This window comes from Aspergillus versicolor (genome assembly GCF_001890125.1).
Source record: "Aspergillus versicolor CBS 583.65 unplaced genomic scaffold ASPVEscaffold_4, whole genome shotgun sequence".
Taxonomy (NCBI): Eukaryota; Fungi; Ascomycota; class Eurotiomycetes; order Eurotiales; family Aspergillaceae; genus Aspergillus; species Aspergillus versicolor.
In genome coordinates, this window is record NW_024467527.1 from 423737 (window position 1) to 447002 (window position 23266).

Sequence of the window (23266 nt, forward strand, 5' to 3'; positions counted from 1 at the left end):
GCCCGGCAATCCAAATCTTGTCGGCACTAACTAAATGGCTTCTTGAAGTATACATATCCTGTATTCCTTCTGATTCTCAACGCATTATACCCATCTAACGTTGTTACCATTTAAATTAATATATATATAAATATATATTAAACACTTTTTGAATACCAGACGGCCACCTCTGGTGCTCGCATTCGATATTATGCGCCAAAAACAGTAGCATATCCTTTAATCTAACAAAATATTCCAACCCAATGTAGGACCCTATTCACCTTAAGAACTCCTAAAAGGGACTTCCTTCGCCAAAACAACTGTCTCCAATCCACCAGCCAATTCCCCCAAAATATCATCCCCATTTTCATCCACCTCGCCCCAAGGTAACCCATCAACGTCGACGCTCCATCCAAGCAAACACCGCAATACCACAGCTGCTCCAGCCTTACTCATCACCGAGTTCATCTCCTTGCACCGCTCGTCGCACACACACTCTAAGCAACCCTTTGGCGTAACACAATTACAAGCCTCTATCCGCGCAACAGCACGACGAAGGAGCGAATCAACGAACTCAAACGCCTTCCGCGCAATCCCAGATCCGCACGAGCCACCTTTCGCATCGTAGAACGTTAACCGCGCCGGTCGTTGTCGGGCTGGAGGCCGGAGAACCGGTATGGTATCTTCAGCAGCATCACCACGACCACGATTATGCACAGCGCGCTTCAAATCCTTCCCAAGCTCCTTTTTCGCAACTTTACATTCCGTGCGGACATCACCGGGCGAAGAGATCACGAAGCTAGGTAATAAGGAGAGGACGGCGTGCTCGGCCGCGTGGATTGCGGCTGCAATATTGAGGCGTCTCGATTCGAGAATGTCTAGCGCTGTTTTAGGTACGTCGAGCCACATCCCTTTTGTGAAGAGGGTTATGGGTGGATTGTCGACTGCAACGGCGTCGAGGACGCGGCCGCGTTTGTCGATTTTGAAGAAGCCATAGACAACGGCGTGGATTCGCACAGCGCCGAAGAAGGCACGGGTGTTTGGTGGTGCATTCTCGGTATTTATATTGTCGTTACCTATGTTAGGGGTGGTGCTAGGGGTGATGAGACGCATGTGCTCAGTTTCGATGGGGTCGATATCCGTGAAGTCACGCTGCATGGTGTTCCAATCGACTGTTACGCGGACGACACGAGCAAAGAAGCTGTCTGGGTTTAGTTCTTTGACGAGGTATGTTTGGCCCTGGTGGAGGAAAATGCCGCCCTCGTAGAGAGTGAAGAATGCGCGGGAAGCCTCGACTTCCTCGAGGACGATGTTCCGAGCGTTTGTCGTGTCTATAACAGCAAAGTGCTGGTCTTCGGTGTCACGAATGGGGACGCACCGAGATGGCTGGGGTCGGAATCGGCCATGGCAGTGATAAAAGCCCATCGGGTCGCGGATAAGTCTGGTAGAAGCGAATTCGGAGAGCTGGGGCCCGAAGTAGGTCTTGTCTTGCTCCGGTTCGAGCGGCAACTCAAACGCTGCGCATTGGACGTGCCCTTCTAGAACTAGTTCGTTGGAGAGATCGACTTGCAGCTCGCAGTTGGGCTTTGAGAAAAGCTCTTCTGGGTTTCTCATGTAGAACTGGTCTGTTGGGTACCTGTCTCCGACAAGTATAGAGAGTGAGTCCTTATTCCGACGACCTGCACGGCCGCTCTGCTGCCGGAGATTGGATATCGAGTACGGGAATCCGAGTGTGATTACGGCGTCAAGAGATCCAATATCCACACCTAATTCCAGCGCATTGGTGGCCACAATGCCTAGTAACTGCCCCTGGAACATCTCGGCTTCGATTCTCCTCCGGTCTTGCGGACTATACCCGCCGCGATAACCCATTATCATGTTCCCAACCTCTGGCCGCTCAATGCGACTGCATTCGTTCCGAACTGCCTGCAGTAGAATCTCGCACAATTTCCGAATACGGCAAAAAGCAATCACGCGGGCACCCCGGAGGATAAGCTGGCAAAATAGTCGTGCAGTTTCAGCAACGCTATCTCCCCTTCCAGATGTTGGGTCACCGGGGTCTTTGAATGGCGTATTCCAGCAAAGAAATTCTTTCCGACCGCAAGGTGATCCGTCAAAGTCTATCAGCTGCACATCATCAACGCCAAAGATTGCCCGCATGTGCTCCTCGGGGTTAGCCACTGTAGCAGAGCAAGATATAAATCGGACATTCCGGTTCCCGACAGCAGCACAGATGCGACGCAGGCGGCGCATGATGAAAGCCACGTGGGATCCGAAAAGCCCGTTATAAACGTGGAGTTCATCCACAACCACGAATTTAAGGTTCTGAAGAAACGTTCGCCACGCGTTCTCCTGCGGGAGAATCGTAATATGTAGCATATCAGGGTTCGTGAAGATGATGCGTGCCTCGTCTCGGATGAGGTTGCGATTGGCCATGGGTGTGTCGCCATCGAACGTTTCAACCATCGTGCCCTGTAAATTTAACAGGTACTGAAGGAGTTCTTGCATACTGCGTTTCTGGTCCTGGGCAAGGGCTTTCGTAGGGAAGATGTACATGCCCCTGCTAGTTGGGTCCTGTTCCAGTTCATGCAGCATCGGGACCTGATATATCAGCGACTTGCCAGAGCTAGTTGATGTTGAGACAATGACATTTCGTCCGTCGTGGAGGTGATTGATCGCTTCCGCCTGGTGAGAATAAAACTGCGTAATTCCCTTCGTATTGTACAAGGCATTCACAAGATCCTGCGAAAGCGCAAACTTCAAGTCCCCGTAGACAGCCTGCTGAGCGTCAAAGGCCCTATGGCCTTCAGGGACAATCTGTCCCGTATACCATTCCAAGCCCCGTATCTCATCAATGATCTCGGCCATTGTCTTGCGATCCTTCGGGATGGGTCCTTTCACTTTCGAGGAGGTCGCGGACGTCAATATATCACCCACAGCATCATCACCTTCAGGACAAATAGGAACATGATAATCCTTCTCCTTCTCCAATAACTCCACAGGATCAATGTCCTTGTCTTCACACCGAACAAGAAAGGCATCAATCGCTTCCGCAAACTTGCCATTCCGCTTCTCGATTAATCCCAGCATCTGCTTCTGACTGAAAACTGGCATCTTCAAATCCTCATCCTTATCTCTAGAGCCCGAACCCGAGCCCGGGCCCTTCTCCTTCTTCAAATCTCCATCCACAAACTCAAACAATAATGCGTGCATCACAGGTGCCTCCTCAACATCCGCCCCGTACTTTGGTTCCCATCCATCTCTTCCAAACCCACGGACCTCTTCCCTTTCTCCCGCGCTCAAGACATCCAAGCTCGCCTCATCCACATACTCGAACCGCACGGCTCGGGGTACAAGAACCTTAACCCGTGCGATATCCTCAACTGTAAGCTCTGTTCCACTCTGCGCCTGTACAGCCTTTTTGATGTTATCGAACGTCGTCGCGAAATGTTTCCTCGTGCAGCAAAACGTGTAAACCAGGTTCAGAGCGCGGTGGGTGCGGGATAGTTTCTTGAATGGATCTGGCCATGGCGAAGATGGTTTCCGCTGCTGCTGCTTTTTGCTTTTTGTCTTTTTTGCTGGTTGTTTCCGGTTATTAGAAGAAATTACGTCTGAGTTGCCGTTGGCTTGTTCAGTTTCTCTTTTCTGAGATTCGTCAACCTGGGCATCAATATGATCCTGATTCGGCTTTGACACCTCCGGAACTGTATCGGCTCTCTTGCGTTTTCCTTTCGTGGTTTGGTCTGGCGGGGCTACCGACGCGTCGGTATTCGAAACCGGCTGGTTCTCTTGCTCACGGTGGTCTTGTTTCCCAAGGGGTGGAAGGCCGGATTTTATTGTCTGTCTCGTGTTTGATCCGGCCATTTGCACTCCCCATTGTGGTCGATGGGGTGGTGGATGGTAGAAGTCTTGCACGCAGTGACTGAAAAGTTGACAATCTAGGAGAGGCGTGCCGAGGCGAACGCGACGTCACGTGTGATTAAGCAATTATATAGCCTTCTACGGAATAGTGTGGATGCATGGATGGACTGAATGGCAAAATATATGCAAGTAGATAAATAAAGTACTAGAAGCGCATAAATAGCAGGAAGAAATAGTATCAGGCTGGCTAATTCCCACCAAGTACTACGTAGCTCAACGTACTCCCCAGTCCCAATGCAAAAAGCCGATCCCAATGCCAGTCGCCCTCCAAACGATAAACACGTTTATTGACCGCCGGTGGTATCTATTAAAAAGAAAAAAATCCACGGTTTTTTATAAGTTGCTTATTGATGCTCCAGCAAATCTTGGATCGTATGATATAGCTCCTTGGCCTGGTCTTCACTCCCCGTCTATGAAGCAGTGTTAGCATTCTCTTCATATCATATCAAAAACTCCGAGGGACGGATCATAGGAATAGCTTACTCGAAGCAAAAGAGGGACTGAGCGGTTTCCTTCTAAACTTGCAAGAATGATCTGCTTGGATCTTGGTTCTTTTCCTTCGCCATCACCAACCTTCATACCCTTAAACAGAGCAGTGTTCAGCATGACACGGAGGACTCCATCTGCACGCATGACCATACGGGCCGACTTCTTGTCTTCAACCCCGTCAATGACCCTGACATTGACTTTGAAATTGCCAAGGCCACGCTCTCTCCATTCATTGTCTGAGAAGTGGAAGAGTTTGGCCTTGCAAGCAAAGTATGTCTTTTCCTCCTCTTCACCGGTCTCGACTGTAGAATTGAAAATTAGTGAATGAAACCTTGATGAAGCTTTAATGGGGGCCTGGCGCCTTACTCTGTCGCGCAAAAAATCTCTCATCAGTTTTATCCGCCTCAAACTCGGCCGGTCCGCTATCTCCTTCCTTTTCATTTTCTTCTTCGTCTGAGTCCGCTTCAGCACCAAAAGGTTTCGAGCTTGCACTGGCAAAGGTGCTGGGAGCTCCGGCGGCAGCAAAGCTAGTCAGGCCACCGCTTGAGCTAGCGGCCCCAAAGCCACCGCTGAAAGCTGAAAACCCGGATCCTAGAGATGCAAAGCCACCAGAAGGCTTGGCAGCAGCGGCAAAACCAGTTGCCGCGGGCTTCTCTGTCACGGCAGGAGTCGATTCCGTCGAAGATTTGAAGATAGACGGTGTAGATGCGCCGAGAGACCCAAATGGAGATTGTTCTGAGCCAGCAAAGGCAGATAGACTTGACGAGGCAAAAGCGGAGGAAGACGTAGCGGGTTTGGTTTCTTCAGCTGGCGGTTTCGACGTAGAGGTGCCTATTGCGCCAAACGGAGATACAGAAGACGTATTCGCGAATGCGCTAGGGAGAGATGCCTATAAAAGAGTTAGTTGCTTTCGCACAATCGCTGCTGTCGACCAAATTTTTGACCTACCGGGTGGCGTTCTTGGGAAGTATCCCTGTGCCGCTTCTTCTCGGGTTCCCCTTCAGCTGCGGCCTTAGCTGCGACTGGAGCATTATCCGAAGTATCCTTGGCTTCGGCGACCTCTGACTTGGTCTCGGTTTTCGATTCGTCCTTGTCCAGCTGGTCCCTGCTTCTCTTCTTCTTCAATGTGCTCGCCGATTCTTGCGGCTGCTCTGACTGACCCTCCTCCGGTTGAGCCGGTGGTTCTTCCGTAGCCGAGTCTCTCGATCGCTTCCGCCTATGACCAGCATCCTCGTCGTTGTTTTCCGGTTCCTCGTCATCAAACGACCGCTTCCTGCCTCGACTGCTCGCCCTGCTAGAATCACCGCGCTGGTCTGTACTCGTTTCTGTGGATGGTTGAGGAGCCGATGTAATGGTAGTCTCCTTTAGCTTGTTTCGGACCGGACGCTCGCCGCCATCGTTGTCGGATGTTTGAGAGTCGTCAGCAGCTGTTAAGACATAGCCATAGCCGTTAGTTATCGCATATAACATTTTGCGGGAAGCCAGTTTAAAGGAGACACATACCTTGATCCACCACGCCATTTTTCATTTCTTCTAGAGAGATGATAATCCCACGTCAGTCGCACATCGTCAGGCATGGTAAAAGGGTACGGCATACTGTCTAATTCGCTTCTCTGGTCACCGGACGCCATGTTGAAAAATTCTTCAACGGAGAGGTCTAGTGTTTATGATTCAATCCGCGCAAAAAGGGGCAGGGCCGGATCGCATGCAAAGGGAGAGTCCAAGCGGAGGGTGGTACTCGGTATCGGGCGCCACAATCGAAGCTAGACGAAATCTGCAGGCCCAGCTCCATGTTAGTCTACCAGCGAAGACAAAATTATAATCACCCAACAACTGGGGTTCCATATTGCAATGACAAGTAGAAATAAAGTACACTGGCGCCCAGATCTGAGACAAAGAGCGCCTCGAAAGGAAGCTTGCATTTGCACGTGGGGAGGATTGGATGCAGACAAAGTGCTTACCGTCGGGTGCTTGAAATTAAGACTCGGCCGAAATTCTCAAATATCGAGTATATCCGGCAGAAATACGAGAATACTCGAGTCAACAGTTGTCGAGAAATGCCGCTAGAGGTCGGTGGTCGTGGTGGGATGAGGCCCAGGAGCTCAGCGGCACCGAGGCTCGATGACGAATTCGAGGTGGGTTGAAGATCCGCACAAGATAAAGAGAAAGTCCCGTCGGTACGGACCGTGGGGGCTATTCACTCGAGTCACAAAGAGTGGCTGAAAGGAAAGCGACAGAGGGAAAGGTGGGATGGGAGATCGTTCTCGATTGCAAACGGAGCAACAAACGGACTGCTGTGTTGTCGCTGGCTGGACTGAGCGTCACCCGGTCACCGCTCGCTCCCGCCCCGCAGATAGTTCATCAACAGCCCATTAAACAGCGGCTCGAGGGCCAATTTCTCAAACATATCTAGGAAATTGTTTCATTGGATATCATGGTACAGGCAGAGTTCTAGTACTTTACAAAATACAAATATGACATGGAAGGATAGAGCTAGAATCGCATTGAGAAGACATAACCAAGTCACAGACAAAGTCCCCGTTGTGGCACTCTTCGAGACTGTCCACCAAAATGTTGCACTGCATGCCTCATATCGTTTAGCTGATGAAGCAAAGGCACCCGATCGCGATGTAGAAGACAAAAAGCGGATATACCGCAATTCCCACCCGGTTTCGCACGACTCCAGAGCCACCGAGGATACTCACGCCTGCGGCCAAAGACCAAGCGATCAAGACGAGGTAAACCGGTATCCGCGCAATCGTCGGGAGACCCATTGCGCTGAGAAGTGCGGCGATAACCAGAGGGAAGAGCGTGTAACCGATGATACAGACGGACTGGAAGAACGAGCTGCAGCGACAGGTTAGCTTCAAATACCATCTCAACAACAGGACAAAGCAGTAGAACATACATATTCCCACCCAGCAGCTTAATCTGCAGCGTAACGACAGCCTCACCAATCCAAACGAGCGAGAACACTCCCGAGAATACCACATCCGACTGATCGCCTTTAGCCATGGACAAAAACATACTCAGAAGCAGGCAGAAAATAAGCGGACCCCTGTTCATCAAGTCAGTAAAGCAATATCCCAGGAATATACGCCCATCAACCGAGGCATCATGCTCACCAAAGATCCCAATCTCTCAATCCCTCACTCATGCCACCTTGCAGCACAACATCAGCATCTGGCCAGCGTCCAAGAGCATTCCTCATGCCGCCGCCAAAGCCAGAAGCTTCTCCGCGTTCAGCGGCTCCAATACCGCCTCCGCCGCGCTGCAGTATACCGCCAACCAGATACTTGGGGTAGAGGACCTGGCGCATCTTCTCCCAGACCGCCAAAAGGTCGCGGGAGAGTGTCTGCCATACGCTCTCATCGATGGTGTTTTGCGGTGCGCGACGGTCCTCGCCTGGGATTCTAGATGTGAGGTAGCCACTGGAGAGGTTGTTGCCGCCGCCGCCACGAGAACTCGACGAATCCGGTTCGATGTTGCCGCGTAATGGCGTTCTATCAGTTTCGTGGAGAGGGTCATCGGCATCGATAGCTAGAGGGAGTCGAAGAGACAGGGTTAGCTATAACGGAACCCAAGCAGTAGAGACACATTCAAATCGAAAGTCAAACGTGGGATTCTAGAAAAGCCAAACATACCATCATCGGCCTCAATCACCCCATCGTCCAAGATAGATTCATCGTCGCGGGGTTCATCTTGGGCATAGTACGGCGTTGAAGAGCTGGCCATGGTTTCTTGAGCGTAGAGCGTGTGTTGAGCTGAGCTAATTCAATAGATAAGGGCTACCGGCGCATAGTCTGCTCTACCAGAGAGCTTGAAATGGCAACAAAGCGGCGACTTCTTTATCGTAGTCCAATTTGGACGAGACTCACGGTAATGCGGAGGTTTGTCGGTCCTCGTGCTGCTCCTGTTTGCCTGTTTGGATCCGGAGAGGCTAGAGTGGCTTTCCGCCCATTACGTACGCACCTCGGGCCGAATGGGGAAGGCGGTGTCCCACTTCTTGTATACTTCCTGCGAGCTGTAACAGGTACCTGAAACATTTATGATAATGTGAATATTCATGAGTATTAGAGTAGTTGGGTTTTGTGTATATATGCAGTATACATGTCTCTAGTCTATTATACAAAGCCGGCTTCCAAGAATATACATCAACGCCACAATATGCTTCAGTGTAGAAGGGAGAGCAAAAAGAACAGCCAAACTCGGCCGTGTCGAGAAGAAAGAGTAAAGATAAGAGTTCTGTACATGGAAGCTCATGGATCCACAGGTATATCATGACGCACCACAGGCGTGTCATTAATCGGTATAGGCTTGCGGGTATCGAAAAACGTGGTTTGTTGCTGAGCAGTCGGGAATACAGTCTTGGCCTTGGCGCTCTTGATGACATCGACGTCTGAATACTTGCGCAAGGCCAGGGATTCCTCTTCGAGCTCCTTGCGGGCTTCCTTGGAAAGTAGGTCGTCGTTATGACGCTTCAATATTGAGTCAACCAGCAACCTCACCCGTGTCAGCACCGCAAGGACCTGGGCGCCGGATTGAGCCTGCTTTTTGACGAATTGAGGCTCGATGCCGCTACGCCCGGTCAAATCAGGAGCGCGGTCCAAGCTCTCTGTCATGGCTTCGCTGAGTTTAGCAACCAAGGGGCGGAGATTTTTCACGGCCACCTGGAGCAGGTTCAGCGTTAGTGTTCGGCCCATGGTCTCCAGCTTAGTGGACGCCGTCTGTTTATCCACATCAAGGCCGTTCAGAGACACGAGGTCTTGGGGGTTGTCTTCTAGCATTTTGATGAGATCAAGGTAGCTACCTATTGCTCGGTGATCAGGTATTAAAAGACCCTCGTTCATCATCTCCAGCATTGAATTGGCGTTCTTCAGGACGTTCGGGTTCAATCGGTCACGCCTGCAAGTGCTCAGCGCGATATGGAAAGGTAAGCCTTGCTCGAAGCCTGCTGGGAGCATCTGGTTCCGTAATAGTTCGGCCGTAAGACGACTCGAACGAGCAACGCGGAGAATACGCAGATACGCCACATACGAGCGATGGTCTGGGGGGAAAGAATATCCGTGATCTTCAATTGTAAGATGCGTCCAGTAAGCCTTTCCGGGTCCAGCGGCGTTAGTCATCTGTAAGCATGTCTCCAAGATAACAGAGAGCTCCCGGTTACCCAGAGGAATATAAGTCGGGCCGTCTATTGAGCCCACAAAAGAACCCGTATAAGGCCGTGCATCCTCCGGGAGCACAGGGTCGAAAAGGTGGTCGAAATTTTCCTCATTTCCCTCTTCTTGCTTGGGCTGTGCAGGCACATCTCGTTCGTCCGCTTTTTTTTCCGTAGGAGTAAACTTTTTGCCCTTGTCATCCACAAACGGGACAACATCCTCAGGGGCGGGAGCTTTTCCGGCTTTCACCTGTGCCTCATACGTAAAGTCGCTGCCGACTCGCGAGAGCGCTCGATTTGACGCCGCGGACAAATCGCGACGCGGCTGTTTGGCGAGAATGGGAAGTCCTGCCGTCTGATGGTAGAGCTGAAGCACCTCGTATAAATGCCAATCACCAGTGCCTTCCCAGAGTAGACCTGCCATAGCCGAAACAAGCTGATTCGATAGGGCAATCTGACCATGTTTCCATCGATACAAAATATCCGCCCATACCCTTTTGCCCTCCTTGATTCCCTCAAACCGTCTGAGCCGGGCCTTGTCCGCCTCGAAGCCTTGGAGCTTTCCCACGCCCTTCTGAATGGAGCCCCTAATACCACTCAGGATAATTGTATAGGTAAACGAGTCTGGCGAATGGGGTCCTTCTTCGGGCAACGCCCCAGCGATCTCCCAGAGCACATCCATAGCATTGTGCTGTGCGCACACATTCAACATCGCATTTGTGTGGATAAGACTCGGTTTAACCAGGCTATTAGGAGCGTATAGAGAGTCGTAAACCACACGAGCCGTCGGCACAACGTCGTAGGAGGCAGCTTTATCCATCTTACTCAATCCATGCAACATAGTTGTGTATGCATGTTCGTTAGGCATGCAACCGCGCTTCTTCATCTAAACACGGAAACAAGGATCGTTAGCACGAGAAAGCAAGGCCAATCACAGAAGTCGGGGGAAGCATACATCATTCCAAAACTTGAACGCAGCCCGCGGGTTCTTCTTCAGCATGCAATAATCCAGAAGAGCATTCCAAGACGCCGCAGTGTCATATCCGGTACGTTGCGCTTCCCGAACCAGCGCCGCCGCCATCGCAACATTATCGCGTCTAAGCATCCGCCGCGTCTGCTCCAGGAGCATAGCCCGATCTTTCAGCCATACCAACTCCATTCGAACCGCCTTCTTCGAGACGCTTGGGCCCTTGTTGGTCGCAATCAGCACCAGACTATCTTCCTTCGTCAGTCCAAGCCGAGGATCTCTCCGATCTTTCCGTTTCGCGGCTGTGAACGGAGTCGTAATGGGCTGGGACGGTTCTTGAAGATCATCCTTCGCGGAAAATATCCGATTCCCCTTTCCCGTCCTCTTCTCCCTCTTCTCTGTGCCAAATTGCCTCACCGCACCCTGCGTAAACGGGGGAAGCCTTTGTGGAGCACCGATCCATGGCAGAGCCCTAGGAATCGGTGCCCTCAGGGCCATATTTGCCGTAAACTGCGTTCTAAAAGCAGTGGCATTGCTGCAACGAAGCATCTAAGCTTCCGGGGGTTGGTTCAAGGTGTGTAATCTTCGTGAGTTCGCGAGGTATCGTGCAACAGTCAATGCGACAATCCCAGCACGGGGGATTCGAATGCGGGATTGGGGATGATAAATGCGAAGGAAGCGCTAAAAGCCAGTTAATATTATATTATTATCGTAATTGTTCACCCAGCAGGCTGTACTTGAGCAAAACCAATGATGGCGCGTGAGCTGAAGGAAGTTCAAAAAATGTTTGAGCCAAAATCGCTGCTAGCGCCGGATAACAGCCATCACCTATCACCACGTGACCGGTTTCTCCAGCGACAAGTACAAGGTCAACAAGATAATTGAATGCGCAATCTTTACAATGAAGGCTGGGATCGAAAACGGTGGTTAGCCATTTAGAATTATTAGAAAACCAATTAACATCAACCCCTCAACAGCGTGCCCCAGGATCGCTTGCCTACGTACTTTACCAATCTACACCACCACCAAATAATCCATTCCTCTAAATCCAGCTATCCAAAGTAAACAAGCACAGTAACTACCAAAACCCTCATTCCCATCTCAGACACTTATCCCATGTGCCAGCCAACCAGCCCAACTATCGCCACCAACCCACCACAACAGGCCCATCCCGTCGCCGTGGCATTACTACGGTGTACAAGGTGCCGTACCAAGCTAGCACACCCCCTTTAGGAATAGCACCAACAGCCAAATATAAATCCAGCAGCCAGCACGCTAGCCCAGCCACTAGCCCAACCAGAACCAAGCGCACGCCCATCCAAGATCCGATCTCGAGTTAGCGCATTCCAACCTTAGTTCCAACCTTGATCTACAACTGGCTCTGGCACCAGCGGAACGCCGCACCAGGCACGGCCGGGAACTAAACAACCTAAGCCTAGGGCTAAGGCTAAAAACTAAGCTTGCGTAGTGCGTACGGACTACGTACCACTCCCGCCTCCCTCCCCCAAGATCCAAACAGCGGACTAAGAATAAAACACTTAGCGCCGAAACCCCTCAGCGGGCCCTAAAAACGGGAAAACCGCAAGCTGGAGCCAACTTAAGCTTAGCTACCTTGCCTTGACTTCTTCTAACTTACAGAAGATCCTTCGAGCAGGGTTCAGGTAAGGCCTACTATACTAGTGCGGAGTGAGTAAGTAAGTGACTCACGTCCCTCCCCGCCGGTCTCCCTCCGCAATTTTAACCACCCCCCCGGAAATAAAAAGAGGTTTGGTGGGGGGGGTAACGAACTAGTAGCTTAGACTACCTCAAGTAAGTAAAGAGTAAACAGACTAAGGCTGCGAAACATCGGAACTACGCACGTACAGACGCACATACCCATTGGCGTTGACACCTCACATTCATAAATAAGAGTTTGCCCAACTAATCAGTAAACTAGCTTATGACTCAAATGACGCACATTAATTAGTATGCATGCATGCATGCATGCATGTCTTGCGGGAAGCCACTGGGCACTGAGTCTACACAACACCAGACTAGTCGAGATCGTACTGGATATGCGCTAGTTACTTGGTGGTTTTGAGTGGCTTTGACTAGTGACCGTTATTAGGCACTGGCAGCTTGCAGCGCAGCGCATGAACGGCGCGGGCGATAGTCAAGCTGCTAATGCAGGAACTTGCGTCCCGTCCCGACAGTCTTTCCAGGTTTTCTATTTAACCTCCCCGTAAGGTGCTGACTCCAGAACCACTGCATGTCATAGTTTAGTATCTACCGAATACCAGTACCAGATAACTAGGTTTCAAACTTTCAATCTGGTCGTAGTCATTTTGCAGTCAGTCGGTTGTAACTCGACTAGAAGTAGATACCGCATAGTATAAAGATCCAGTTCCAGTATAAGAAGAGATGAGTCTGAATTGAGATTTCTACAACAGCTCTTGCATTGGCATTAGAGCATAAATAATCCGGACAAAACCGCGCAAAAAAGAGGAAAAGGAAAGACAAGGGATATTGCACATGAATTGGAGCAGGTCATAGAAAAGTAAACAAATCGGAGACTTCAAAACAGTAGTAACGGCGTAGTAGTGGTAGTGGTAGTAGTAGTTCACAGGTGCACAAGTCACCATAGCGTAGTCAATATTCAACGTAGATCAGATAGCCCCGCCAGATATCCATCCCAAATCACAAAGCTGAATTGCAGAGCCAAGTATCTGCATATGGCGTTAAAAAAAAACGGAAAAAGACAAGTCCCGACTCAAAACAGTCTTTTCTTTCTCATCCGGCCATCTAGTTCGACATGAAGGAACAGACGTAAAGAAAAAAAAAAAAGAGACAATGAAAATCAGGAAAAGGAAAAACATCAAACATGATGGGAGACAGAAGCATGAGTCGCAAAGGCCGTTTTTTTTGACTGGAGCAAATCATGGCCAGAAGTGGTATCATGTGCGCAAGATCTCAAGAAATTAGACCCCAAGGCAGACGGCGATGTGGGATTAAGAGTTGAGGGTTGGGGTTTGGGTATTGGTAGGTATTAGAACATGCAACCTTTCAAGAACTTAGAAAAGGAAAGGTGGAGAGACATCTATTGCGGGTAGCTGGTCGATTGGTTTTCTGCGACGCCATCATCGATCAGCTACAATATCCCTTTATAGCAATAGGCTTTAAAAGGACCTTCGTAACGTGCATTTCATGTGTGCCATGGCGACTTCTTCTTGTGGCATTCATCCTCTCTTCCATCTCTTTTTGTGCCACTTTCATGGCCCGGTCCTAAACAAAGCAAACATGAAGGACTGACTACTTACGTTGCTGATACACTTGACCGCTCTGCCCATAAGGCGAGTGAGGGTAGTTTGGAGGGTATCCCACTTGCCCGTTGCCCTGGTAGACCATTCCACCAGCACCAGCGCCGTATTGACCAGGGACCTGACCTTCGGCAGGCTGGTAGCCGATCGGGGGTAATTGGGGTCGGACACCGCCAGGGTACGAAGGAGGCTGACCGGCCTGTGAAGGGTCTCCGGCGCCAGAAGCATCGATCTGGCTTTGGGCAGCGGCGGCGGCGGCGGCGCGCTCGCGCTCCTCAGCGACCTTGCGCTGAGCTTCCTCCTCCTTCTTGCGGGCCTTCCACTCCTTGCGAATTTCCTTGAATTCTGCAGCGGTGGTCAGTATGCCGTTCATAGTCTGAGATAAAATCCCATAGCTCGCCGATTTACTCGGGAAGTTGTCACGCTACTGCGATCCGCAACGCTAAAGCTGTGTAACTCGACTAGCGCGTGCCGCAGCCTGCACTAGCCAAACCATCGCAGCTGCAACGGCGGCACACCAACAACAACAACAACAACAATCAAAGTATGGATTATTTTTGTTCAGCTCACCTTCGGGAGTTCGCTTCGCTCCATGTGATTGCATAGTAACGTGAGCATTCAGGTGATTCAGAGTGCCATACGCCTTTTCGCAGCCATTCCATCCACACTTGTACATACGCTCAATCTCTTCATATCGGCGACGAGGGCGCTTGTGCTGCTGAGCACCGGGAATGGGAACGAACGAGTAAACCTGCGAAAATCCCTGGTCAGTTTTCGAACAATGTTTATTTATTTTTTTTAGAAAAAAATAATTGATGAATAATGCGCCCGCATCTCCACGTCCTGGGAGGCAGTAGCCCGACCGCAGCCCTGACATCGGAAGGACGTCCCAAGAAGACAACAATCAAAAGAAATTGCACAGCCTTTGGAAACAGACGCCGAAATCATCAAGAACATACCTGGCCAGGGCGCGGCCCTGCGGTCGCAGCAGGGGAGGCGGGACCAACCGTTGTGGCAGGGGAGCTATAGGGTCCTGGCAGACCGTGCTGGTGTTGCGGATACCCATGCGACCAGTCTGGACGCGCATACATCTGAGGAGGCGGAGGAGGGGGGTGGCCCTGGTACTGGGCCATGTCATGGCCCTGAGGCTGGTAGGGCGAGTAGGGGGGAGGATAGGTGGGGCTAGAGGCCGCAATCGAGGGATCTATAGGAACAATGCCCGGGTCAGACTTTATGTTCGAGTGATTGCGATGGCCATTGTGGTGCCCATCATTGAGGGTGTGTATGGACGGACTTGTTGCTTGAGCCATACCTGCCGCACCTCCAGGTTGGGAGTTCGGCGCGTGATGGTATTGAGGCGGGCGGGCCAAATATTCGGGATAAGGAGAGCGCGCAGCGGGGGGCGGCTGGTTCAGAGCGTAGTCGGACTGGGGCGTGTTGGACGAAGTGCCAGGTCGCACCTCAGGCTGGGGAGTGTACTGAGGGTTGGGGCGAGGCTCAGGCTGGGGGGTGTACTGAGCAGTGGCAGCAGCAGATGCCTGGTCTGCGGCTATGAATTCAGAAAATGTCGCGACGGACGGTGGATACGGTGAATGCGAACCTGACTGCGCGTACTCGGAAGCAGGCCTGTTGTCCATATAATAGAAAGGGAAGGGAAGAAAAAGGTGGTCGCTACCGGGGACGAAGTTTCCCTGACACGATCCTGCAAGCTAGCTTGTCTCGCGCGCCTGTTGATTCACGCGTTGGAGGGACACAATGAGCTTGTGGACGCAAGAAAAGGGAATCCGAAGCGGATAAGTAGGTAGATAGTAGAGAATGGGGAAAGGGGAGAGAGGATTGAGTTGGGGTTCAGAGATCCTAGTGTGATCCCGTGTCGAGAAGGCTTGGATGATCCCCCTCTTTTCGTTGGAACGTACTGGTTTAGTGGCTTTTGGGACGAGTTGGACACGGCCGATTTCACGCAGGCGTCTGTCTGCACGTTCAGGCCGGGGGGAGAGGAGCAGGATGAGAGGTGTGAAGGAGAAAAGAAAATAATGGAAGGATCGACGCGTAATTATGAGGGCGCGAAACGGAATCTTTCCAGGTCTCCAGGACAGTGATTAAAAATTACCACAAGCAGTGAAGGGTAAGCCAGACGAGCGCAGCAGTGAAGAACGCTGTCAAGCTCGGGAGATGCAGAGCAGAGATGCTGGATCGCGATGCTTAATCGCTTAGTCGCCCTGTTAGGGTGATGGAGACGGAGACTGGCGCTTGCAGGTGGCGGAGGGCACGACAGCCAGCAATCAGCACGAGGACAGACAAGTCGACGAGCAGAATGGGGCCGGGGCCAAGGGTAAGAAAAAAAAAAGGAAGTAAAAGTGGAATAAGAGCCAGAGGCAGGCCGTCACAACTATACGAGAAGGGGCTAAAATAGAGTAGAATCCACCAGCTCGAAAGAGTGATAGCGCAGGAGACGAAGCCTCGATCCAAGTGGCGAGCCTGGGAGCACAATCACCCTAAAAGCGACCGGAGGGAAGATGGTTTTGACTCGACTCGGCAGAACCAGGCTTGAGCAGGAAAGGCGCGTCTTAAAGGCAGCCCGACAGAGCGAGAAACAATCTTTCAGGACAGAACAGAAGAGAGAGCACCTCGTGGGATCCGAGGATATGGTGGAGCGGCGCGTGGGCCCAAAGGGGAGTTGGAGCAATGAAGAAATTGTTTGCTGAAATACGGCGTCACAATGGAAAGGGGGGTTGGTACCGTATTGTCACAGGAGGGGCCCGGCTTGCGGGCTGCTGGTTGGCTGCTGGTGGGCTGCCGGGCGGAGTGTTGTCGCTTTCTGGTGACGGGCCCGTTCGGACCCACTGGCTCCCCTCATTGAGGACACAGTGAGCACAGCCAAGGCGCTCTCTGTGATTCTTCCAACCCGGCTAAGCTTTCCTTGTCTGGCTGACTCTCGCCGGGCAGCATGATATTATTATTATTATTATTTGAGTATTATTTGGATGTTTCCTTTTCTCCTCCCGCGCAAGTGTGGCGAAGAACGAGTCAGACGCATGCAACCCTATTCCTGCTTGACGGCAGTCCCTCAATGGCCCCCTGTCGCTACGAAAAGAGGTGGGAGTAACGAATAGCTGTGGGCAAGCAAGGGTAAACATGAAGTCGAGAGTAAGTTGATGATAGTCGAAATAGTGGTCGGGACTTAGAGCTTGGAAGCGATGGTCTACCCGCGATTTGGGCTGGACGGTGCGCGTGTCGGTTGCACCTTGCGAAGGTCTGTCGTGAACCTAGCGCAGAATCGCGACGGGCTCGTGGGGATGGCCAAAGATCGTTGGCCCGGAGCGTGGGCGAGCGTGGGCAGTGGGCACCAGGGGGAATTGCTCACCGCGCCGCTAGTGGCTAGCCAAAGATAGACTATGGATGACGTGCCCGAGAAACGGCTGGGACTTTGGAACGGTTGATGGCACACCAGTGTGAGGTCCATATTATCCGAAAGGGAAGAAGCGAGGTAGTCCCGGGCTAGGCGAAAAGGGGCCGTAGCGCAGGTCGGGGGAGACTAAGGAGCGCGTGCAGCGCGCGTGGTGGAGGCTGACGGAGGATATCATGATGTTCCAGTATCAAATGCTCGCATTAACACAGTTCAAGCTAAGGAAGAGGCAGAAGATGCCGAATTCCCTCGAATACTCCTACGTAAAGGATTGGTGGGATATATTACTGTGCGTATTAAATCACAAGGGAAAGAAAAGAAGAAGAGAAAACTCAGAAAATGACAAAAACAGAGGCAAAAAGTACCATGATAGGCAAGTAACGGGGGCGGCTAATGCCGGTCATGGCTGATGGAGAGCCCAGCTCACCAATAACAACGAGTAATGGGAAAAGGAGGTCGCTGCAATGGTCACCTGTTGCTCGAGGCTGGCGGATTGCCAATGAGGGCGATTGCAACAGTGGGGATGCTGCGGCGTTGCCAACCCGAGCCCGGGCCCTTTCAAATCAGGAGATTTGGATCTCATCGTCTGGACGGAGAATCGCCCGCAAGGTGGTCTTTACTCTTTGCTCTGAGCATCAATCATCCCCAGCCTGGAAGTCGTGATGGGACCCAGCAATTTGGTGGGCACCCGACCTCGGAGGCCTGTCCAGCGCTTGCTCGTTTTGCGCAAGTCAGGAACGCTGCGGTGGGGAACATGACAAGTATGGTCCAATCATGGCCCAGGAAAATGGGGCCATTTGACAATTTGAGTTTATTTCTCGTTCCAGTTAGCAATATCGGCTGCTGCTATCATGCTTTCATGGGTCCCTCTGGTTCAGATTCATGTCCAATCTTGCGATCAGAGATGCAGAGCGAGCGAAGCCGATGGGCATGGAAAACGGCCGGTACCTTGGTACGGGGGATGGACTGATTGGATGGAACTCGAAATTGCGATATGTCAAAGGTATGTCCGATGATACAATCGACTGTACTTTCTCGCAGACAACGTGAACTAGTCAGATGCGCCGAGTCGCCAGAAAGCCCCCAGAGCTCTCCAGTATTGCATGACAAGATAACTTGAAGGAGCAAAGCCGCAGCGGGGATTGTGGAGACTCACCGGAATTAATCGAGCTTCACGGGAACAACCTCGACCGACTGTTGGAAAGAGAATGAGGGAGGGCGCAAGTCGAGAGTATCTTTGTCAAAAGTACCGCTCCACTGGAGCCTGTTCAAGGTCAAACACCGTCCCCTGATGATAGACCTGGACACCCCATCTCGTGGATTCATGGATGCTTCGAGGATACTCCGTTTGGATAGGACCCATCTTTTAATCACGGAGGCGCGGTTGTTCTCCGATACCAAAGCTCGAGATAGCCCCAACTCAATTTCTCAGTTCTGTTTCTTGAGCCTCGTGGCTCAGTCGCCGAGGAGTGATATCCAGTGTCCACTGTCCAGCGAGGGCCAATAATTCCCGAGTTTCCACCGCGGAAAAGAGCATCCATCATGTGCGTGAGGAGGGAGTGATGAATTCAGACGGATATCCGGGGGTGAGCTGCCCCCAAGGGATCAGGATCAAACCACCACCTCAAGGCCTCAACGGCATTTATATCCGTGCTTGGTAATGGTAATACTTCGTTTTGATTTTGATTTTCTCACCGATACTCTATACAGAATCCATTTGCAATCCATAATGCAGTGGGTTCAACTCAACTCCGCCCGCGCGGGGTACAGCCAATCAGCCGGCGGCACCCAAGCAAAACCAGCTGAATTGTCGCTTCAGGGCTCAGAGTGGCCTTTCCGAGGTTGGAGACGTGCATTTCCAGGTTGGCTGCGGGTTCCGGCACTGCTCTTGAACTTCCAAGAACCCCTGCATGGTTGGAACTTGGAATGGGTTGCTCATGCTGACATCTTCCCTCCCCCCCCCCCCCCCCCCTTTTTCCCGACAGACGGGTCAGTTTCATGATTTCGCCCCCTTTTCGTATCTGTAATTACTGTAAGAAAAGCACTCTCAACGTCACTGAGACGGAATGCTGAAGAATGGCGATGATGATAATAGTACGGAGTAATAAGCTCAGATAACATCTTGTAGTCTGTCGACTTCGCAGAGTAAGCTATTTTGGTGCCGGAAGATGATCCACGTGGGCGAGTCCGTCGTTGGCCATAGCCTGCACCGGAGCGCCTTAGCAGCCTTTAGCAGCGCGTTGACGTTCTTAGAGCACACCTTGTTTTGAGGTTCTGCTCTCCATGGCTGCAGATTATCAGCGAATGTCATTATTACTCTTGAAGAGGTCAATATTTCACCGAATAGCAACAAAAAGGAGAATAATTTTCGATGCTCCCCCTGCATTGTATTATTCCGTCTCAACGTCTATAAATATACCGTGTCCGCCAATAGAAGAACCAGTACCAAACACCACTCTCTGGGCTGTCCCGATTTCCGATTTTTCAGATAGCCGCGCCTCGCAGTTTTTCCATCCATTGAGATGCAAGCCAACGCTGTCCAGTTTCCTGGAGCTGAGGGGGCTGCAACACGGAAAGCATGCCCCGAAGCCAAAAGGAATAAATAAATAAAATAAAATAAAATGAATCGACGAAACGACTGGCTGGACGACCTGCAGATATCCAATGCTACCTTAATTTAAGTCTTTGAAAGGATTCCTCGCTTGGGACAGTTCACTCAGGAGAAAGGCTGGAAGGCTGCACCAGTGAACCCTCGCTGTAATTGGCCGGTATATCTCCGGCAGCCAAAGACTCGAGGGCGCCAAGGAATCATGATTCAATTGCATCTCTGCTTTCACCCTGATTAGGCAGGTAGCCTGGAATTTCAATGTCATGTCAGGCCAAATGTTCGTTTCAGCGACGCCAGCACGCTCGAATTGATGCGCAAGACCGGCTGCCAGCGGCGCAACGCTCAGCACTCAGCGACGCCGCCGGTACTCATGGTACTCAGTTGATAGATACGTCTCAAACCCCCAAGACAGGGACCAGCCAGCCAGTTCTCTCTTCCATGCATGTTCTACGGCTGCTCTAGATGGGAACTACCCAGGTCCTGGCATGCTCACCGCATGGCTTTTCGCCCGTTCAATGCCTTGCAGGCCTCCCGGCTTCCATCCTCCAGGCCTTCCTCGAGCTTTGCAGGCTCCTGCCCAATCGTGATGTTGCCAGCGGAAAACCCGAGTTCCGCGCTGAGAACTCTCAAAGTTTATCCGTGGCAGTCTAATCCAGATTGATGCTAGTCCGTCTAGCGTGCTCCCTACCCGAGCCACGGGCCAGAATTAATTTCCCGGCTAGCTGCGAACGGCATAGCGGCATACGGCTGCGAAACCAGCATCGGTTTCCTGTCATACGCACTGCATACGGTACGCATTTTCCGTACGGCATCTGCTGGCTGAAGTTCCTCCGCGGTCTTTTCCTTATCGACGAGGGGAAAGCCTGCAAAGCACTGCGAGGCACGGTGTAACTTCAACCACACGAATGCACAAGGCCGACTTGGGACAGTCATTATGGAGTCCCTCTTTCGGCCGTGACTAGAGTTGAGGCCCACCCACAGTCAAGGTCACGGGCAATTCCGTGGACTGAGCAAGACTCCTACTTCATCGGTCAGTGTGCCCCGTCCCTGAGATTAACCTGGAACCTGGAAGGGAACGGTGGACAGTGCTCCAGCCCCCAGGCTCCTCTCTCGAAGTTTAAGTGACCTCGATCATCAAGTCCCAAAATTTAAATCCCAAACGATTCGAAACTCGGACCCATCGTTTCTACGGAGTCCTTGACTTCAACTTTGCCAGCCAGGCTTCGGGTGAAATACGGCTGAATTGCGGTTCCCCACTGTGCTATGCTGGACTGACTTGACTGAGTTACTTGCAGCGCGCTCAGCCTTCGGGGCTTGAGTCAACTTGAGAGACTCAGCGATTCCGCCCTTGGTTCGCGTACCGGGTACCTGGGTTTGTGCGATCCGACACTGCCCATCGTGTTGGTATCCCGATAGAGCGATGGACAACAACACGATGGCGCGACCACTGTTAGTGCCTGAGGTGTCTACATATGCTGTCTGCCCTACAGTACGGATATACGTATAATTGAAAGCATCAAAATCCCCGCTGAGTCCTATCAGGCAAATGCTGATCCGGACGAAGTAGCCATGCCCAGTAGGATAAACGGAGAATTATTTTCCGTATCCCTCATCCATAGCTTTGCTGGGATTCTCCGTCGGGATCACATTCATTAAGTATATATATCTGGCTAGACCAGCACAAGCACACTGGCCAAGCCAACCTATCCTTGGTCCGTCGTATCTTCAGTAGCTTCGTTAGACGACACCCACCCAAGAAACATGCTTACAGCCCTCGCTCTCGTCCTCACAGGCGGTATCCTTTCCCTCGTCGAGGGTCTTCCTTCCAAGGCGCACAGTAAACGCGGATTCAACTGGGACTCAACCCAGCATCTGTCAGTACTAGCCGGAGCACCATCATTATATACTGGGCAGACCCAGATATAGCAACACTAATACAACGGTAGCATCGCCTTCGGAGACTCATATACATTCGTCCAAGGAACCCACGGATACCCCGGGTACAGCTTCATCGGCGACCAGCTCAACTACGCGTACAATGCAGACACGCTCTTAACAGACCAGATCGTCCAGAACCAGGTCCGTGCCGCCTGACCTAAACCTGGCTATCTGAGGCCTAGCCCATCTCGATCCATTCTCAAAATCGTCTAATACTAGCATTACATAGACCGGAACCTCAGCCGGCGGCCCAAACTGGGTCGAGTATCTTACAGGCTGCGGATTGAAAGAAGGCCTCACGTCCCCAGCATCATGCACAAAGCAGCTATGGGATTTTGCATTCGCAGGGGCTGGTATTTCCGCTGAATAGTGCGCTTCCCCCTCCCCAACAATCACTCTATCGAAGTATAGTATATAACAATAACAACAACAGCATCCCCCTCCACCACCCCTTCACAATCTCCTTCGTGAAACAAATAACCCAATATACGACCTACGGGCATCCGGTTCTTACGTCCGCTTCTTCTTCCAGACACCCGCGGCCTAATACCAGTAGCATTGTTGATCCCTCTTCAACGCTAATCGCAGTCTGGATCGGCATAAACGATATGAACGATAGCGCCGCATATAACCTCACTACCTCATTTCCTTCATTTTACGATACCCTTGTAACCACTATATACACCTCCCTGCAGGATCTTAGTTCTTTGGGATACAAGAAGTATATCCTCCTCAACCTCCCGCCGCTGGATCGAACGCCGTCGAATCAAGACAAGGTTTTGAAGGGGGGAAGTGCATCGCCGAATGTTACGCAGGTAGAGTGGTTTAATTCTGCATTGGAGGCGCAGAGCTGGGACTTTGAGAGGCAGAATTCAGGGAGCAGTGTGCTGGTTTTTGATGCGCATAAGGTGCTCAGTGGGATTTTGGATCACCCGCGGAAGTATGGGATTTTGAATACGACGGACTTTTGTCCCGGGGCGAAGGAATTGGATATTGAAACTAATTATGAGAAGTATGGATGTCCGACGCCGCTGGAGACGTACTTCTGGTATGACTCCGGGCATATAACGTCCAGGGTACATGAAGTGTTGGCGAGTGCGCTGGATGCGAAGCTGAGGAAGTGGAGAGGTTGAGATCATTATTAAAATACTGCATGATTATATGCTTCAATGAATATTACATAGCCTAAGCTACACTATCTGAAGCTAATCTTGACCAAAGCCAAGGATAAAGCGCGACTTTTGAATAACAGAAATAGAAAAAATTAACATGCATCCGTGTAAAAGTGTGAGGGAGATGACCATGGTTGTCGCCTCAATCCGGAAACCTGTAAAACTCGTAATAAAAACAGTCTATCGTGAGATTGACCAACGCCGCCCATATTGAGTTACGAAAATGATATCTGAGAACAACGGAAAGGTGTAAAGGAAGATCGAACGTCTACCGGAGGATGACCGAATACAAGCTCATGACTGCACTGGGCATTGATGGGTTTACCAGCGAC

At 51.3% G+C, this 23266-nt stretch overlaps 7 protein-coding genes across 7 annotated transcripts; 2 read left to right on the top strand and 5 right to left on the bottom strand.

The window, feature by feature from the left end:
- Positions 1-81: 81 nt before the first annotated feature.
- On the bottom strand, positions 82-3891 carry ASPVEDRAFT_40700 (ATP-dependent 3'-5' DNA helicase). The gene has a single exon (XM_040812190.1). The coding sequence runs from the start codon at positions 3841-3843 to the stop codon at positions 262-264; it is 3582 nt and encodes a 1193-aa protein (XP_040666901.1). The 5' UTR covers positions 3844-3891; the 3' UTR covers positions 82-261.
- Positions 3892-4244: 353 nt separating this feature from the next.
- On the bottom strand, positions 4245-6020 carry ASPVEDRAFT_82679 (uncharacterized protein; the record flags this gene model as incomplete). The annotated part of the gene is made up of 6 exons (XM_040817235.1): positions 4245-4310; positions 4384-4691; positions 4756-5278; positions 5338-5816; positions 5893-5922; positions 5987-6020. 6 exons carry the CDS (start codon positions 6018-6020, stop codon positions 4245-4247), a joined length of 1440 nt encoding a protein of 479 aa, XP_040666902.1.
- A 770-nt stretch (positions 6021-6790) lies between these two features.
- On the bottom strand, positions 6791-8303 carry ASPVEDRAFT_40702 (Yip1 domain protein). Its single transcript, XM_040812191.1, has 4 exons — positions 8034-8303; positions 7515-7929; positions 7298-7447; positions 6791-7236 (listed from the first exon to the last, which is right to left on the bottom strand). Exons 1-4 carry the CDS (start codon positions 8122-8124, stop codon positions 6987-6989), a joined length of 906 nt encoding a protein of 301 aa, XP_040666903.1. The 5' UTR covers positions 8125-8303; the 3' UTR covers positions 6791-6986.
- A 154-nt stretch (positions 8304-8457) lies between these two features.
- ASPVEDRAFT_190835 (pentatricopeptide repeat-containing protein) lies at positions 8458-11277 on the bottom strand. Its single transcript, XM_040809072.1, has 2 exons — positions 10503-11277; positions 8458-10433 (listed from the first exon to the last, which is right to left on the bottom strand). Exons 1-2 carry the CDS (start codon positions 11061-11063, stop codon positions 8649-8651), a joined length of 2346 nt encoding a protein of 781 aa, XP_040666904.1. The 5' UTR covers positions 11064-11277; the 3' UTR covers positions 8458-8648.
- Positions 11278-13802: 2525 nt separating this feature from the next.
- On the bottom strand, positions 13803-15447 carry ASPVEDRAFT_82682 (putative C2H2 transcription factor (Con7); the record flags this gene model as incomplete). The annotated part of the gene is made up of 3 exons (XM_040817236.1): positions 13803-14155; positions 14381-14561; positions 14770-15447. 3 exons carry the CDS (start codon positions 15445-15447, stop codon positions 13803-13805), a joined length of 1212 nt encoding a protein of 403 aa, XP_040666905.1.
- A 2019-nt stretch (positions 15448-17466) lies between these two features.
- On the top strand, positions 17467-18559 carry ASPVEDRAFT_619543 (uncharacterized protein). Its single transcript, XM_040815588.1, has 2 exons — positions 17467-18219; positions 18276-18559. The coding sequence occupies exon 1, from the start codon at positions 17659-17661 to the stop codon at positions 18184-18186; it is 528 nt and encodes a 175-aa protein (XP_040666906.1). The 5' UTR covers positions 17467-17658; the 3' UTR covers positions 18187-18219; positions 18276-18559.
- Positions 18560-21585: 3026 nt separating this feature from the next.
- On the top strand, positions 21586-22895 carry ASPVEDRAFT_52162 (SGNH/GDSL hydrolase family protein; the record flags this gene model as incomplete). The annotated part of the gene is made up of 5 exons (XM_040814588.1): positions 21586-21698; positions 21771-21903; positions 21992-22131; positions 22196-22276; positions 22316-22895. The coding sequence occupies 5 exons, from the start codon at positions 21586-21588 to the stop codon at positions 22893-22895; spliced, it is 1047 nt and encodes a 348-aa protein (XP_040666907.1).
- Between the last annotated feature and the right edge of the window lie 371 nt (positions 22896-23266).